At 35.9% G+C, this 13925-nt stretch overlaps 1 protein-coding gene across 1 annotated transcript in view; it reads left to right on the top strand.

The window, feature by feature from the left end:
- The window catches only part of Camk4 (calcium/calmodulin dependent protein kinase IV), a 232431-nt gene that overhangs the window by 192818 nt on the left and 25688 nt on the right, over positions 1-13925 (top strand). The window contains exons 6-7 of the mRNA XM_046460434.2: positions 594-684; positions 2696-2770. Of these exons, the coding sequence (XP_046316390.1) occupies positions 594-684; positions 2696-2770 (166 nt within the window). The remainder of the gene's footprint in view (positions 1-593; positions 685-2695; positions 2771-13925) is intronic.

Genomic DNA, 13925 nt, shown 5'->3' with positions numbered 1-13925 from the left:
AATAGATCTCCTAATTCTCAGAAGAGTTTATGAGAGTATTCATCATCATGGAGTAATATTTATCCTATTAAAGAGAGTCCTAAATAATAGCTACTCACATCTAAAAGTCTGACAAACAATAATTATGATATCTTTGCTATGGGTGTGAGTTTCTAAGGTCACACATGCAACTATGCTTTTCAGATATAAACTAGACAAATTTCAATTCACAGCAACTTGATTTTATTACAATAATAATAAAACAATCCCCATTGATATAGTATTATGCCTAAAGAGAGTGATGATATTCTCTGAGGAGCAAATATTTATTTATTTATTTATTTATTTATTTATTTATTTATTTATTTTGACAGCACTGGAAATTGAACCCAGGGCCTCAAGCAAGCATCTACCACTGAGCTATAACCCTAAGCTCTCAAGTTATTTGTTAATGTATATAGTTTAAAACAATATCACTTTGTGATATTTATTTTGAAATCATAATGTGTTGTTGAATTACGAACATAAAAATATGATAGTTCTTAAAAGATTAAGTATTATGTTGAAAACATAAATAGAATTATGTGAATGTACTTTGTATTTTCCCTATGCAGTACCTACATGAAAATGGGATTGTACATCGTGATCTCAAACCAGAAAATCTTCTCTATGCAACACCAGCCCCAGATGCACCACTCAAAATTGGTGAGAATATTTCCTGATGTTTCATGACCTCTTTACCCAGAGCAGAAGAAATTTGTTCTGTGAAATTTTAAAACATTGTTCCATCCCTAATTTGAATTTTGGAGGAATATGCATTGTTTTAGAAGTTCATGCTTTATCCTGGAATGTTAATCCAGAAATCAGTGCTAGAAGTTGGTGCTTCTTTGTTAGAGACACAAAGAAATTATGGTCCTTACCAATAACATACCTGAGGAGATGACCTTGTGTTTTGTAGATAAGTTTAGAGTGGGGTGGGGTGGGGGGGAATGATAGATTTAATGCTTCCTTTGATTATTGACTCCTATTTTACAAATTATTTGGAGTCTAATTTTAGATAATCAAGAACTTTGATTCAAAATACTTGGTACATATTGATGAATCTGGCCTCTGAGACACTTGTTTATATAATCAGATATAAATTAAGGTCTGTATTTCCCAAAATGTACTTCATAGAACTCTGGTGCCTAGGCAAGGTAAATAAAAGTGAATAAGACCTTTTTGTTGGAGTGCGTGGGTTTGAGTAGTTTGCAGAGGTTGGTCAAATACGTTAGAAAATGCCAACTTAAACTTAAGCAGTCTTTGTATTTCTGCAGCACTTCCAAGAACCTTAAAAAATATTAATGAATAGACTGACATATTATATAGTGTACTACAAGGATTTCCCCAAAGTTTGTTGACTCTTTTTTTTCCCAAATAAACATTGTGGAGGAATACAAAGATGAACTTTGAGAAATTCTGATCTACCCAAAGAAAAATTTAAATCAGTGTATTAGGAAATGATGTATTAAATGCTATTTTCCACAGACCTTCCTAAACAAATCATCATTTCCAAAAATTTTTAAAAACTTTACATGAATTCTCCTTAGCAGAATTTGTACTAAAACCTCTGAAAGGCATTGTATTTCTGGTGCCGTCTGTCACAGCGCTGAGCTGACGTGTTCACTGCATTCACCAGCGTTACCAACTTTGAAAATCAAGCTGTTCTATGAGGGAAGAGCCTAGACAACAGAATGTGCCTTATGAATGCAAGAACCTAAAGAAAAAAATCCTGAAAGTCCTGCTGGCAGTAAGCTTGTTCTCATAATCACTCCTGAAAGGCAGCAGTCAGCAGGGAGTTTCCATTTCCTTTGACATCCCTTTCAAAGATTTGATCCTTCAAGAAATTTCTTTAAATGGATGGATAGATACTAATTTAGGCAGGAGAGCCTTTCTTTCTGAAGGGCTTCCTGCTGCTTTCACTGATAAGGATCAGGCACCTCCCTGGAAATGTGGGTTTATCTTTGAAGTCTAAAATGGCCTCGGTTCTGCACCTGCCTCTCTTGAAGAGTGGCCTTAAGCAGCTTCCTGATGTTTCCTGGGACTGAGATGTAGCCCAGCAAGAGATCACAATGGTGGCACCTTTGATAATACGTTACTTAGGTAATACTTTGTGGATTAAGTAAAAAGGATTTTTGCATTAAAAAGACATTTGTCATATGAAAGTAAATTATTATCTGTCAAATATAATAGATCAGACATTATTTCTCTTCAGTCAGAAAATGTCTTGATATTTCTGTTTATTTCCACGACATTTATGAAAATCTAATTTTTTAATCTTCAACAATGGAAGATTCTGAATGATACCACTAAGTCTATATCATCTCTTATACTGTCACATAAATCTCAGAATTATAACAAGAGACAAAATATCACAACTATTAATTAATAGTTGCTTAAGAAAATAGCTTATTTGGTAAAGGCTTGGAATTTTTTAGAAGAATGAGGGTTAAATATGAATTTATTTGCAAATGTATTTGGGGAGTCCATATTTTTCTCCTACTTAAATAAAGACTTTTTCCTTAGCTTCCTCTCAGGTGACTTATCCCCCACACATGTGTACCCCACCATCAAATACAAAAGCAAACAAATAAATAATTATTTTTGTAAAAAGAAAAAGTATTTATAAAAACTGGGAAAAGATTTGCTTCATTAATTTTTTTTCTTGTGTTAATAGCTGATTTTGGACTCTCTAAAATTGTGGAACATCAAGTGCTCATGAAGACAGTATGTGGAACCCCAGGGTACTGCGGTATGATCTTTGATACTGATATTTTACCTTTATTGAAATCTATTTTTATTTAATGACCCAATTTTTATTTTTAACACCTAATATCTCTATTTATAAATGGCTAAAACTGGTGTGAGTCTCCATGACCACCTCCTGTTCTTCCTGAGGGGTTCAAAATGATGTTGGTTTTAGGACATCTCTGTTAAAATATCTTTTGGGTAGGAGCTACTCTTGGACTCACTCAAGAATAGAAAGGCAATCCCCAGGAATAGGACAGGGAAGTAGCAGAGTTTGTAGTTGGCCAAGAGCCTTCTGTCATTTTCTTATTTGCTTTTCCTTAGGAGGGTATTTTAGGAAACAGGGTGAATTTATTCAAATGGTATACTGGATAACATGAAAATGGTGTAATCTTTAGGTTTCATTCATATCGATGGCCTAGCCAACCCTGCCCCTCAAGACAAAGACTTCAGGTACAAGAAAGTTCCTCCAATCCTGCAGGTGAACCATGCTAAGATCCTCATATCCTCTTGCCTGATCTCCCAGAACAGGCTGGAGGTACCCTATGTATAGTGTATGATCAATCCAGAAACAGAACAAAATCTTTTTGTCCATCCTAGCATGAAAGTAGTGGTTTTTTTTTTCCTGATGGCTGTGTTAATCCAACAATAACCTAAAAACCCAATAAAGCTTGCCAAAATTAGCTAGAATTCATATAATTTTGGTGATTAATGAATATGCCACAAATCAATTAAAATCCTAATGTAGATGAAAAGGAAAAGAGATAAAATTGTATGTCATCAGTCACAAGATTATCAGTCATCGACTTTTCCTCCCAAGATCTGACTTTTTACATAAATCTTTAGCTCACTCATTTCTTCAGCAAACCTGTATTAATTGGCACTATATGGTGAGTCCACTGCATGGCACCAGGGTGATACATCTCTACACTAACCCCACTCCAGGGGGTGAGAACCGACAGAACAGACATGCAAACCCCCAACTTACCGCACCTTGAGAAATACCAGGTTATGTGTTTGGAAGGGTCATTATGAAAACACAGGGAAAGGGGGGCATTTGGAGTTACTGGACTTGTTCTTCTAAATCACACCTTAGAAATAGAGAAGAACTATCTAACTAACTCATTTTAACACCTTTTGGATATGTAGAAATCAGATTTGAGAAAGGCAATAAAATATTCTTTGAAGCAAACATATGATTAAGTTGGGCTGGGGTTGTAGCTCAGTGGTAGAGCACTTGCCTAACACATGTGAGGCACTGGGTTCAGACCCTCAGCACCACATAAAAATAAAAAATAAATAAAATAAAGGTATTGTGTGCATCTAAAACTAAAAAATAAATAATAAAAATATGATTAAATCTACAGAATTAGATGTTGGAAGGAACCCTGAGTTTATTAACATTCTCATTTTACAAAGGTCTAGAGAGTTTAAGTGACTTCCCCAAAATTCCACATCTAGTTATTAGTGGCCTGGGTTTGAGACTCCAGGTATTGAAGGGCCTAGAAATGCACAGAATTTCCCCTTTAAAAATCAACATAGATAAGTCAGTATATTATTCCTTTTATTTAAAAATGTCTTCTATTTTAGTTATTTAAACCTCAGAAGTATTACTTGCAAAAGTAATTGCAAAAAGAGTAAAAATCAAAACATGTAGTCAATATTAGTAGCCTTATGTACCTTCTTCTATACCTCTCCTTATGACTCCAGGTTCATGTAAGCATTGTATATTTTTGCTTTTAATAAGTTAGTTTCCCTGGTGAATTTTGCCCACTATTTTCTTCCAACTTAATTTTTCATAAATCCAATAACTGCGTAGATTTAGGTGTATCTGTCTTTCTGTTAAATCTTTACATTGTGCCAAGTGTTCTTGTCTGGATCCTAACCTCTTTGAGGCCAAGAGTAATATGTTAGTTAGTAGTAAGTTCAGAAAACCCCAATTGTGTGGCTTAGACAAGGTAGAAGTTTCTCTTATGTTAGAAGTCTAGAGATACACAGTCTTTGTGACTTCCATTGCAATGGCTCTGCAGGTACTATGGATCTCAGTATCAAGGACCCAGTCTCTCTCACAATCCAAAATGGCCGTTTGAAATCAGTCATTACATCAGCAGAAATTTTAAAAGATGGAAAAAAGATGTACTTTTTGTAATTAAACAGACTTGCTGAAGCCCCATGTCACTTCCACTTACATCTTAATAGCCATACTTAGTCACAGTCTCTACTCTGTCTGGGAAGCTAGCAATGTTTCTTTTGGTTGGACATGCTGCTATCCTAAGTTAATTCAGTGTTCTGTTACTAAATGTCTTAGTTCATTCAGACTGCTATAACAAAATACTTTAGATGGGATAACTTATAAACAACAAAAATTTATTGAGTTGATGGTTTCTCTTGAGCTTTTTATGTAAGGGCACTAATTGCATTCACGAGGGCTCCACCCTCATGATCTGATCACCTTTCAGAGGACTTATCTCCTATTATCCACCACCTTGGGAGATGTTAGGACTTCATCATCTGAATGTTGAGATGGCACAAACATTTAGACCACAGCATTAAGAATGAGGTTGAGGGATTTGGGAGGTGGCTTAGTGGTAGAGCCTAGAATGCATAAGACCTTGGGCTTTATCCATAGCACCTAAAAACATTTTTTTTAAATGAAGTTGGATTACATAATTCATCATAGACTTACAAGATAAGATTCCATGCCTGGGGGGGAAAAGTGAAAACCATTTCACTCTACCATGTTTGCTATAGGCATTCTTTTATTTTATTTTGTTTTAATGCTCTTCATTTTCCTTAGAACTGACCTCTGTCAATCCCTCTATGGCCCTTCCCTCCTAGTAATGCCGTACATACTTTCCCTGTCTCTGAGTCATGTGTCCTTATTTGTCCTTCTGTATTTCTTTCATGTGTCCAGGTGTCTAAGGCTATGGAGGTGGAGTTAAATTAGTACCATGTGCCAAACAAAACTGTCCACTTAGCCTGGTATGGTGGCACACACCTATAATCCCAGCAATTTGGGAGGCTGAGGAAAGATGATTGCAAGTGTAAGACTAACCTCAGCAAAACTAAAATAAAAAGGGCTGGGGATATATATATATATATATATATATATATATATATATAGAGAGAGAGAGAGAGAGAGAGAGAGAGAGAGAGATCAGTGATAGACAAACCTTTAGTTTAAATTCCCAGTAAAATCCCAGTATCAAAAAACAAAAACAAACAAATCCTTGCATTTATCATTGCTAATGTTGACCAATTGATAGGAGGATTGAAAGAGAATTGAGAAAAGAACAGTAAAACAAATTAAGGATTCCCCACAAGAAGAAAGCTGATGGACAATTTAATAATTATTATCCAATTCTAAACATTCAATATTCCCCGAAAGGTGGGTAGGTTGCAACAAATTTCTGAGAACTGAGAAGATCTGAAATGGGAGGATCAGAAAGAGGATCAACTAGTGATGTCTTAGAATCTCTTTTGTGACTGTGAACAAGCAGTACCCTTTCAGGGACTAGTGATGAGTGCAGTTCTTTCTTATAGCATTACAGAGTGTCCATTCTGCAAGAGAGGCTGATTCACTCAGAGATAAAACACACACTGAATGTCTAATAGACTCCATGTTAACTTCTGAGGTTACAAGGATAAACACAATGTGGTCTTGCTCTTCAAAGATTTCACAGTCTATAAAAGAAGAAAGGCCTTTCCATAGTAAATCAGATAAGTCAAGATTCATCTGAGCCAAAGTCTCAGGAAAACAGAAGGAAGTGAACTACTGATCCTGATTGAAGAGGTCTTCTAAAGGAGGGGCATTTGAACTGAACATTGAAGGATAAATAGGAGTTCAACAAGTGGGGCTGCAGGACATTCCTTTGTCAGCGATCACAGGGAAAGTGAAGTTATTGGGAAGCGGCAATACCTGGCAAGTTCAGAGGCTGTTTGTCACTTTGCCACTTTGTAAGACTAGAACACAGAATTCTTGATCAAAGGTATAGATAGATTTGGAAAGGTAGGATGAGCTATATTTTTTAAAAATCTGCACTTCAGGCTAAGGAATTTGATGATTTGGTAGGTAATGATGACTCAAAAAGTTTTTGAATCAAGACAGTGTTTTGATTTTTTGTTTTGTTTTGTTTTTTTGTTTTTCTTTTTTGAAGAGATGAACCCAGGGTCACTTAACCACTGAGCCCCATCCCCAGCACTTTTCCTTTTTTATTTTGAGACAGGGTCTACTTAGGGCCTTGCTAAATTGCTGAGGCTGTCCTTGAACTTGTGATCCTTCTGCCTCAGCCTCCCAAGTCGCTGGGGTTACTGGCATGCACTACCATGCCTGGCCAGGACAGTATTTTGAAATCAAGAGAGTGTTTGTATATACCATTTGTCATTTTATAAATATCTGGATTATGACATAACAGATGGATTTGAAAGGGAAAGAGAAAGAAAATGAACAAATTAGAAAGCTGTTTTAAATGCTTTCATGCTTTTTCTAACGGGAGAAATGTATACAAGTGCTCTCACTCCTAAAATACCATCTCCAGAGATAACATATTTGCTCTACTCCTAAATCCAGTCATATTTTAAATACAATATGTTTATTATCTTGTCCTTGACATAAATATGCTCATTTTATAGATAATGTCTTCTTATCATGGAGGTTTGTTGTTTTCTGTTGATTATTTTTGTCCTGCTGATATGCATGTCATCCTTGAGGCTACAGAACAGGAAAAGAGGAAGCTGAGTGGCTGAGAGGGCTTACGCTAATCCTTCTGTTCTGCTCTAGGTAGTGGTTTGGAGTTATTTGCCATAATGTAAGGAGGGGAGAGGCCTGGGGAGTTGGTAGCTCTGCTGACCTCAGGGGAATATTCTGGTGATTGAGAGGGAAGATAAAAATGCTCTGTGCACTCTAAACATACCTATGGAATTACTATCATTTATATAGGATGGAGCAGACTTGGAAGTAAAAAATGAGTAAGGTTAATATATTTATATACAGAAGCAAGGTTCAAATTGTATACAAATAAATACATATTTATTCATATAAATTCTTGGCTCAAAGGAAAAACATAAATATATTACTTCAAAATGGGAGTAGAGAGAAAGCTGGATTTTTGTGTTATATAAGCATATATAACATAAAAACATATATACATACACATATAATTAGTTTATTATAGATAGACATAATATTGGGGTTTAAGAGGAAGCAGGATTTTAAGGGTTCGCTTCTGTATAGTAACAGGAAACAATGGAAAACCCAAAGCCATAGGAACACCAGGCACAAAAATCACATGTCTCTGGACCATAAACAAGATCTAGGCTTTAAACAGAACAAGAATTTTAATGTGAAAATGAATATTTATATTTGTCCATCTTATAAAATAATTAGATCATTTTCAGGTAGCTAGCTTTGAAGGGCTAGGGTTGTGGCTCAGCGCTAGAGCACTTGCCTTGCACGTGAGACCCTGGGCTTGATCCTCAGCATCACATAAAAATAAATAAACAAAATAAAGGTATTGTGTCCATCTAAACTAAAAAAAAAAAAAAAATTTAATTAAAAAAAAAAAAAACTTTGATAACCACCCTCGATTCTAGCCCCTTCTCTCCTCACCACATGTAAGTACCATCATCAGTCTAGTATGTCTTCCAAGAATAAGTAGCTGGAGAGGAAACTGTCCATCTATAAGGAGAGCTGGGAGGAATCACATGCAACACTGGCAGGAATCGCTATCCTGCTGTGGAAAGCATGACTTTACCCTGAGAGGGCCTGGTATCCTTTTATGATATAATCAGGTGGGCATGGCCACCAGAGACAGAGAAGAGGCTCAGGAAAAGAAACAAAGACATTTATTACACTCTCAGGTCTTAAAAACAGGAGGCACAGCATACCACGCAGGGCCACATGGGAAAGGCACCAGGGTAGTCTGGAGGCAGAAGATAGGAGCCAAGGAAGGTTTGGGTTAAGGTCTTTATTGGGATTTCTGAGGGAAAGAAAGTGGTAGCCTGAGCATTTTAGGATTGGCTTGTTTGAATAATTTTGATGGGCTCTAAGCTACAGGGTTGTCCCAGTTGCTTCATCCTGGCGGGGAGATGATTAAGGCAGAGGAATATTGCCTCCCGGGACATAACAGCCAGCTGGGAAAGGCTCTGGATTGGCTGGTTAGCTTGTGTATCAAAAGCATAGGTGCCTCAAAAAGGGCCCTTTGTTGTCTTTAAGAATTAACTAGCCCCCAAAGGGGCAGTTTTTCTGCAACCAGAAAGGGGTTTTTGTTTGTTTGTTTTATGTCAAAACCATTAAAATATACAGAAAAGTTTTTAAGTATTTGTAATACAGAAACTTTACACTTAACTTGGAAAAAGGTCTGAGACCCATATAATTGACAGAGGAAAGGTGTGACCTTTATCTATTGCTTGTAAGGTTGGTTACATCCAAGGTCAATTATTCTTACATACACTGTGTCTAGTTTCTACTCTTAATGGAAGGCTTTCCAAATTACATCTTCTGAGAGAGTGTTTATGTATACCATTTGTCATTCTCAGGAAATAAAAAAAGTAAAAGCTACCCATTAGGTCTCTTTCATAGAACCATTGCCCCAGGCTATTAATAAGAGGGTTCACTTATAAATGAATCACAAAATAAAAATCACAGATGCTTCATGTTTCAGCAAACACACATTATTTCCTAGGAAATATACATAGTCAAAACCAAATTCCAGACTAGAAAATTAAAATCTTTGGCCCAGGTAAATGAAACCAATGATTAGTTTTCTAAAGCAGACCACAAAAGATTCAGCACTGAAGAGATTCTCAACACCTTGTCCTCAGGAAAGAAAGAAGAAGGAAGGAAGGAAGGAAGGAAGGAAGGATAGATCTACTGACTCTTAGTGACGTGCTACAATGTAACTATGAGTATTAATTGCAATGAGAATCACAGAACAGAATTAAATATTGTTAAAGTAGAAAAGAAACCAACATGGTAATGAGTTAAGTAAAAGAATATTTCTGTCTAATGCCAATTACCTAATATAAGTTTAGTTAATTAAACTATGTATGCTCATATTTCATATTTGTACTTTTATGTTTATTCAAATTCTATCTTCAGAGTCCAGAGCTGTTAAGAATTTATTTTCTTTTGACCTTTGCCAAGGTCTCATTATTTCCTGAGACAGTTCTATTGGCATAACTCAGATGAAATATTAATAAAAAAATATCCCATGTTCTAGGCCCCTGAGCATAACAGTGTTTGCTATTGGTGGGTTTTAGCAATGGCAAGTATATGTTGTGCTTCTACATAAACCAGAATGAAAGCTAATTATTCAACAGTTGAAGAATGAGCTGCCACTATATGCAAAGATCTCTGCACTTAGAGGCCACAGGTGCCTATTCCTACAAGTAATATTCTGGGAGTTTCCATATAGAGGGGAATATATATACTCTGTATGTTCAGACTACTGCTGGCTTGGTTTTAAAAACCAATGCTGCCTAATTAACCAATGAATTCTGCCATAATAGAGGTGGTAGAACATTAACTTTTGGCATGGTGTTTTAGTCAGCTTTTTTGATGCTGTAGCTAAAAGACCCAACCAGGGCTGAGGATGTGGCTCAAGCGGTAGCGCGTTCGCCTGGCATGCGTGCGGCCCAGGTTCAATCCTCAGCACCACATACAAACAAAGATGTTGTGTCCGCTGAAAACTAAAAAATAAATATTTAAAAAAAGACCCAACCAGAACAATTGTAGAGGAGGAAAAGTATATTTGGGGGCTCAGGGTTTCAGAGGTCTTAGTTGATAGGCTCTTGGCTTCAGTCCTCAGGCTCAAGGTGAGGCAGAACATTATGGCAGAAGAGTGTGACAGAGGGAAGCAGCTTATGACAGGATCAGACTTCAGAGAGACTCACCAGATACAAAATGCGTAGCCCAAAGCTAAGTCCCCAATGCCCACCTCCTCCAGCCACACCCTACCCACCTTCAGTTACCACTTAGTTAATTTCCATCAAGAGGATTATTCACTGATTAAGTTAAGGCTCTCATAACCCAATCATATCTCCTCTAAACCTTCTTGCATTGTCTCATACATGAGCTTTGGGGGGACATCTCACATCCATGCCATAACAGCATGTAAAGGCAAGATAAAAGCATGGGATAGAAGAAAGACAACCTCACCATATAGCCCTGAAAATATTCCAGAATGATACCTCCTTAAGAATGAGCAAATAGTGATAGACTCAGAAAAGTGACTTTCTTGGACCTGATGTTCAATATTAAAATCATATCTACTCCCCATCTGCACTAAGGCACAATAGGTGTCTTTCTCAATCCACCTTCACCACAGAGCGTTAGGATGGCTAGTGGTGTGGGCTGTCCACGGTTTTTTTTGTTTGTTTGTTTGTTTTTCTGCTGATCAAGTAGGGACTGCTGGATGTTTTCTGTGTTTTCACTTTACTAGGCTTAGGAGTTTTATGCCTGATCATACTATAGGCTTCGCCTTAATGCATTAGCAAAAACATCTAAATCTTAGTCTACTCAGCTATACAATGAAAATAATAATGCTTCTTTCATAGGACTATGATAACAAGCAAATAAAATAGTATATGCAAAGTTTTAACTAGAACATGTAATAAATGGTAGGCATGATAAAAGTAATTATAGTAATGATTAGGGTTATCATAATTATTTTCATTATTACTATTAAAATATATTAGTTTATTTGGTTGGTCCCTTTCATTTTACAAGTCCTAATGTTTAGGGAATTGGGTTTGAAGTCTTTGAAATGATATCATCTCTGCCCAGTTTTTTTTTTTTTGTTTTAATAAAAGACTTACTTTAAAAAATTTCCCCACAGATTTAACCCACACTGATAGTTTCTGAACTTTTTTATGGTTTTATGACAACTTTTAAAATATTTTTCTAGGTTTTTAAACTCACTGAAAATCAATAATGGTTCCTAAAACTGGAGAGTAGATTTTTAAAAAAGTTAACCATAAGAAATAGTAAAGAAATTAGATACAAACCTTTTAAATACCAGGTTGATTTTTCAAGTAACAGTTTTGTTGATATTTTTTCAGTTGTACAAAAAAATTTTCTTACAAAATTAGAAATAGTAGGATTTTAAAAAAGAATATGAATGAAATTGGAAAGGTGCTGAAGTTCAGTAAGTCAGTTTTAGCATCTAATCTGCCAGTACCCCTTATATATTTGGGATTCATTGCTGTGTATTTATTTATGGGGGCAATGAGCTTTTCAGAGTACACAGACTATCAAGGGAATTAAAGTTCATTTGAATTATTTATTTGTTGGGAGTATGGGTTTCTAATATTTTATAGTCAGAAGTAAAAAACATTAAAATTTAGTTAATGTTTTAGTAGTTAATAAAGAAGAATAATTCAGTCTCTCCCTACCATAGATACACACATACACATATGTACACACACATACACATGCACACAGAGTACAGAGTCATTTTAAAGAATCCAGAAACTGAAAACTTCTCAATAAGAAAAATTTCTTAAGAAGCTTACTGCAGTATGTTAAGTGGACCCAACACTCAACATTTCATGTGAATATTATTACTTAAAATATTTGTTTAAAATACTACTAACAAAACACCTCTCCAAGATTGGTCTTTCATTAGTGCCAATTACAGAAATTATGGTTACAGAAATTATGCCACGAAGTTGCCACATTGCTACTTTTTAAACATTTTTAATTACATGTGTATTTTTTTCCACATTTTTATTGGTGTACTATAGTTGTAATGATAAAATTTGTTACATACTGGTACACTATAGCATCATAATTTGGCCAATATCATTTCCTTGTACTTTCCCTTTCCCTCCCCTTGTTGCTATTTTTTAAAGAAAATAACTCATTAGGTTCCTTCTGCCAAAATTTAAGACAAATTTTAAATAGTTTACAGTTGAACAGAGGAAAGTTTGGTTCAATGCTTAACAAAAAGGTTAACTTGACCCATAAGCTACATTTTCTGTAACAAAAAAATATAGGAAAATTTAAATGGAATAAAAGAAATAAATTGAATAATCTAAAATAGAAGCTTTCAGTATAGCTTTATAAAAGAGCATTTATGTTCATTTCTAAAAGAATAAATAGCTAACATGAAATATAAGTGAATCAAATGTTGCTGGTAATCTAACCAAGAAAGGAATAATCTCACTCAAGAATTAATTAAATACTCCTTCTCCCTCTCCTTCTTTCTCCCTGATGTAAGGAGAAAGCCATCATCTCCCTAAGCCATCATCTGTCATAGGCATGTTTGCTACATCTGAGTTAGACCAGATGGAGGAAGAGTGGAGCTGTGGACACCCACAGAGATGGTGAGAAAAGGTCATCAATAGCTCACCTTGTTCTTGACCTTGGAGAGGACAGGGCCTCTGAAGGTTGGGTGCAAGCTTGTATTAAGTTGTCTGGGAAGTTTGATATTTGAAGAAAATGAGTCTCTTTGTGTCTTTTTATTGGCTTGGTGCTTCCCTACATGGTGTATTCTGAGGAATTTTCTTTACGCAGACATTCAGTCCTTTTCTCATTTACTAAAATATTTAAGGAGCTTCTGTGAGATTTGGTGCTAGAGATATAGCAAACAACTAAACAGAAGAAAATAAAGCAAAAACTCTTCTTTAGGGATCATACATTTTATTGGGAGAAGACAAATAAAATAAATAGGTAAGTTACACAGAGGTGATCATCTCTGTGGAGTAATTTTATATGAAGCTGGGAAAGGAGCCTGCGTTGTAGTTTAAAATGGGTGACCACGGAACTCTTCATGGGAAAAATGGAAAATATGAATTAAAAACTTGAACAATAGGAGGGAGAGAGAAAGCCACATGGATAACTCGGGAAGGAACATTCCTGTAGAGGGGACAGCAGGAATATACCTGGGTGTCTGTGAGATCCGTCAAGGAGACAGGTTGGTTGGAGGAGAGGGGAGCGCTAATGACCAGGAGAACAGAGTTAACATTTACTGAAATGGGACAGACCCTTGGAGAAACAGGTCTGGGATTGTTAATTTTGAGATGTCTGTTAGGTATCTAAGAGGAGAGAACCCATGGGCAGAAGGGTGTGTATCCGAAGTTCAAGGGCAAGAACTCAGCTGTTGATACAGATGTAGTGTTATCAACATACAGATGAGATTTATCATAAGATTACCATG

The sequence above is a fragment of the Marmota monax genome, unplaced genomic scaffold, assembly GCF_021218885.2.
Source record: "Marmota monax isolate L192 unplaced genomic scaffold, Marmota_monax_Labrador192_F-V1.1 WCK01_AAM20220418_F8-fsc00006, whole genome shotgun sequence".
Lineage (NCBI taxonomy): Eukaryota > Metazoa > Chordata > Mammalia > Rodentia > Sciuridae > Marmota > Marmota monax.
Note: the sequence above shows the minus strand (reverse complement) of the source record. Positions and strands in the feature narration are given on the sequence as shown.